The following is a 5015-nucleotide window of genomic DNA, read 5'->3' on the forward strand; positions in this document are numbered from 1 at the left end:
GCCTTGCACTCTCTGTCGTCAATGCATGAAAATAATTCATTCCTTCATTTTGTCCTGTTTCTAGTTCCTTAATGAGGGAGGGTAAGTCTGATACCACTCACTCCGTCATATAAGTGGAACTAGAAGTCCCTTTCGGAAACAGTTTCTATATGAAATTTCTATATGAAATTTCTAAATTTGCATTTGTAACATCAAATAAATTATAATTTGAAAATAAGTTGGAATGATATTATATTCATGAAGTCATAAAATGTCATCTGTAATATAAGACTAAAATAAGATAAGAAAATATGTATATAGTTTGTTTAAAACTATGTATATATGCAGTTGAAATTTTAAAAACTTCAAAGACAGAAATGTGCCTATTTTATTTTCTGGAAGTTGATTATGTGAATTAATTTCCCCCAAGATTTTTATCAAGACCTATCCTAATACCATATCATGGGAATTCATATCTGATTCTCCTTTGAGTTTTGCTAATATATGGTAAAGTCATTGCATGTATGTATTGACAGCTATGCAAATATAGGGTACTATGAGCTTTTCAAATATATCGTTATATGTGTTATACAGTGTTTTAGGCAGAAAATCAGAAACAAAATTAGTTGTTATTACCTCATGGTCAATACTCATGGTTTCATCAATGCCAGGATCTTTACTGATGTTTTAATTTACTTTACCATGAAATGAGCCACTCTTTGCTTTTAACACTTATTAATATTCTCCCAATCATACCTCCTAGATCACAACCATTGACTTCATATACCATCTCTTCCTATCAAAAAATTCAATTCAGTATAAAATGACAACAGCATCAATTTAAGCCACTTTTCAGAACCTAAGGCTAATCTAAGTAAATTATACTTCAGTCAGATTATTCACTTTAAAATAAAAAGTAAGATCTCTTACTCTAATTATTCTCTTTTTTTTTAACCAGAACATTCATAGATTTTATTCAAATGTTTTACTACACAGCTGCTTAAAAACAAATTATTGAGTATCATTCCTAATTGTCCTTGTTTACTTCGTTACAATGTGAAAAGCAAGCCTACAGTTTGCAGACTAATAGTTCTCAACTATTAGAATTCTAAATCTGTAAGATCCAAATTAATGATTGCCACTATAATTAGGTAGTAATTCATCCAAAATGTAATGATCATTTCTTTTGTGCCCACCACGGACTAGAAACAGTTCTCAGTGCTAGAGAAGTAGCAGTGGTCAAGCTAGATGGCTCCCTGCCTTCCTGCACTTTCCTGTCTTTCCCCAGGTGTCCCGATAATTTAGAATAAAGCTGAGAACAGCAAATAGATGGCAGAAATAGCATTCTTTTGAATTAGTGTAGTTATTCAGAGTAAAAGCATCTAAAGCATTAAATTAATATGAATAGGGCTTTAGAGACAGACTTACTGATGACATCCCATGATGCTGTGATGACCTTTCTACCTCAAAGTCTTAGAAGCTGGCAGTTGGGATCATCCAACTCCCTCCTGCTCCTATATTCCTACTTCCAGCTGCTGAGGTTAATTCAGGGAAATATTAAGACCACTGAATCTACAGCTCTGTGCTCTGTGTCAAGTCACCCTCTTTCCTGGGTTAATTCTGACAGCAAAATCTTACATCAGGCTTTTCTTTTTTTTTTTTAAAGATTTATTTATTTGTTTGTTTGTTTATTTCTCTCGCCTCCCCTCCGCCCACCCCACCCCAGTTGTCTGTTCTCTGTCTATTTGCTGCATCTTCTTTGTCCGCTTCTGTTGTTGTCAGCGGCATGGGAATCTGTGTTTCTTTTTGTTGTCATCTTGTTGTGTCAGCTCTCCGTGTGTGCGGCACCATTCCTGGGCAGGCTGCACTTTCTTTTGCACTGGGCGGCTCTCCTTACGAGGCGTACTCCTTGTGCATGGGGCTCCCCTACACGGGGGACACCCCTGTGTGGCACAGCACTCCTTGCGTGCATCAGCACTGTGCATGGGCCAGCTCCACACGGGTCAAGGAGGCTGGGGATTTGAACCGTGGACTTCCCATGTGGTAGATGGACACCCTAACCACTGGGCCAAGTCCGCTGCCCACATCTGGCTTTTCATTAGGCTGTGTGTAACTAAGTCATGGCCTGACATCCCTGTTCCAAGAACATATCCCCCATCTTATGTCTCCATTCCTGACTTCCCTTCATGTTGCTGCCTCCCTCCACCCCTTCCCCCAGCCTTTGTTATCTTCTTCTTCCAGCCGTTGCTATCCTTCCTGCCAGTCCCGCCCACGTTTCCAACATATAATCTGCCTCCTTCCTTAGCCACTGCTTACCTCATAGCTGCCTGCCCAGTTCCGCCCATCCACTATCACCCCGTAGCCAACCCACCCTAGCTCAAACCCCTCCCCTACCCTGCACTATAAAACCAAGTGTACTTCCTCAATAAAGCAGACCTGCGCATAGACCTCGTCTCCGTGGTTCATTTCACCGAACCGCGCGTCCCCCGAGCCTTGAGCCACCCGCTGCCGCCCCGGTCCAGCCGTGGCGTAGGCCCGACCCCCGGCAGCAACCCGCCCGTGTGCCAGCGACCCACCCGCGGCATCGCAGTGGCGGCCAACAATTGGTGCCCGAACAGGGACCCCCGCTCCCTTCTGTATGCGGTGGAGCGACATCGTCGCGTTCCTGTTTGGCCGGCCAGCCGCTCGACCTCCCACACGGGACCCATCGCCGTCCTCCCGTGCCGCCGCTCAAGGTAGGGACTCTCCGGCGCTGTTCCCTTCCTCTTCGCCGTCCCAGCCCACCCGTGAACCTAACCCGGCCCTCAGCGACAGCGAGTCTACCCCCCTCCTAAACCCTCCATCACAATGGGAGCCTCTCTCTCGTCCCGCCAAGTCCCTCAAGTACGTTTACTCGCGGCCCTTTTAGAAACTCACCACGTGAAGGTCTCTCTCCGTCAACTACAGCGGTATTGGGACCTTCTTCTGCCCTTTAACCCTTGGCTCGTCACCTGTGCTCTCTGGAGCCCAGAGACTTACGAACGTTTAATTCAGCGGGTAACGTCCGCTATGGAACACGAACGCAAGCAGTTTCCCCCTGGCCTTATCCCGGCTCTCGTCGCTATCCGTGCCTGTCTCCAAGGTGTGCCCTCCCCTGCCTCTGCTCTCGCCTGTGAGCCTAGTCACCCTCTCACCTGCGACCCTGATGGAGATGACGATACTCGCTCTCTGCCCGCCCAGCTCGAGGCCGCGCTTGAACTGAATCCCCCCACAGCCTCCGATCCAGACCCCAACCAAGATGGCGACCTTCCACCTTCTTCCTCCCCGACCGCGCCCTGCAAACAATGCCAACATGGCGCACTTCCTCCTTCTTCTTCCTCTGCACCCTCTTCCCGCCTCTACCCGCCTCTTCCTGTCGCGTCACCATCCGGTCCCGCCCCGGATGCCTGCCGACCGCCATTTTCCGCTAAACCGGAAGCGCCTCCGGCGCCATCTTGGCCGGCGCCCGGAAGTGACGCAGTCACCCCGCCATCTTGGCCGGCGCCTGGAAGTGACACAGTCACCCCGCCATCTTGGCCTGTGCCCGGAAGTGACGTGGCCACTCCGCCATCTTGGCCTGATTCCAGAAGTGATGTCAGGCGTGACGTCTCCGTGCCGCCATCTTGGCCAGTCGAAAATACAGTTGCCGCCGCGCCGTCCTGGCCGGCACCCGGCGGCACTGCCAATGCCTCACCTCCATGGCCTGTTTCACCCCCCGCCTGCCCCAGCAGCAGCGGTAGCACCGCAAACCCCCCTCCACCGGCATACGACACCGCCTTTCTCTCCTCTCCCACTCCGCCTCTGGCTCAGATGTTCCCCCTTAATCCCGTTCGCACTCCGCAGAACCCGCAAGCGTGGAGCCCTTTTTCCCCCAAAGACATTCAAATGCTTCGCAACGCAATAAAAGAGGATGGCCTTGCCAGTCCTCACACCCAAGACATTCTTGAGCGCATGGCCATCCCTCGTTGCATCCCCTACGACTGGATCTCCCTAGCCCGAGCAGTTCTCTCCCCCGGACAGTTCATTGACTGGCGAGCCCATCTCGGTGTCTTAATCGACAATCAAATTGCTGACAACGCGCGTCAAGGTGTGCATTACCCCGCAAACGCATTTCTTGGGTTCGGCCCTTACGGCGACCCCAGCGCCTACACGGCCACCCCGCCTGGGTTTTTCCTCCAGCTCCGTGACTGTGTCTTTCGAGCCTTCCGCTCGTGCGCCGCGGCCGCCCCAGAGCCCCTCATGAAGCTCTTCCAAAAACCTGAAGAGCCGTTTAACGAGTTCGTAGCTCGTGTGCAAGCCGCTGCAGAGAGGCGAGTTATCGGCAACACAGCCCGTGAGTCCTTCGTTAAAGATATCCTACAAGAGGGGGCTAACCCAGCTTGCAAAGCCATCATCCGCCCCCTGCGTGACAAGCCACTCCAAGACTGGGTCCTCGCCTGTTCCGGAGTGTCCGGACAAACTTCTGTGCTCGCAGCAGCTGTCGTCGCTGCAGTTCAAACAACCAACACCTGCTTCCGCTGCAGCGAATTAGGCCACTTCGCTCGTGAATGCCCCAACCTCCCGGCCCCACCGCAGCCAATGGCCCAGCCTATAGTGCCACCGCCATGCCCTGCTCCTACCGCCCGACCGCCCTCCACCCCCTGCCCGCGCTGCAGAAAAGGGTACCATTGGGCCCACGACTGTCGTGTTCCAAGACAGCCTTTAAACGGGCGACGGGGCAGGCCTCAGCCCCTCCCCGAAGAGGCCCTCCGGAAAGCTCCAAAACCATAATGTGGACAATGCCTATTAAACGTCACCAAAAACCTTCATTGGAGCTCAAAATAAATGGACAATGGCTTGATGGACTTTTAGATTCTGGTGCTGAAATCTCTTGTATTCCCTTCGAGATCGCTGCGTTCAATCACTGGCCCCTCGAGACTGGTCGTCAAGTCATAGGTGCCACGGGAGCCGCTACCTCCTGGAGAACATCTCAGCCCCTGCATTGGAGCGACCGAGAGGGACACGAAGGCCGAATTTGC

The 5015-nt window shown here is 50.7% G+C and overlaps 1 protein-coding gene across 1 annotated transcript; it reads left to right on the top strand.

Moving 5' to 3' along the window:
* The first annotated feature begins 2826 nt into the window (after window positions 1-2826).
* On the top strand, window positions 2827-4767 carry LOC139439388 (endogenous retrovirus group K member 24 Gag polyprotein-like). The gene has a single exon (XM_071216535.1). The coding sequence runs from the start codon at window positions 2827-2829 to the stop codon at window positions 4765-4767; it is 1941 nt and encodes a 646-aa protein (XP_071072636.1).
* Window positions 4768-5015: the final 248 nt, after the last annotated feature.

Source organism: Dasypus novemcinctus, chromosome 8, assembly GCF_030445035.2.
Source record: "Dasypus novemcinctus isolate mDasNov1 chromosome 8, mDasNov1.1.hap2, whole genome shotgun sequence".
Taxonomy (NCBI): Eukaryota; Metazoa; Chordata; class Mammalia; order Cingulata; family Dasypodidae; genus Dasypus; species Dasypus novemcinctus.

Bases quoted from the DNA above. Each gene is read 5' to 3' on its own strand.
- LOC139439388 (XM_071216535.1), top strand. From the start codon at position 2,827: ATGGGAGCCTCTCTCTCGTCCCGCCAAGTCCCTCAAGTACGTTTACTC.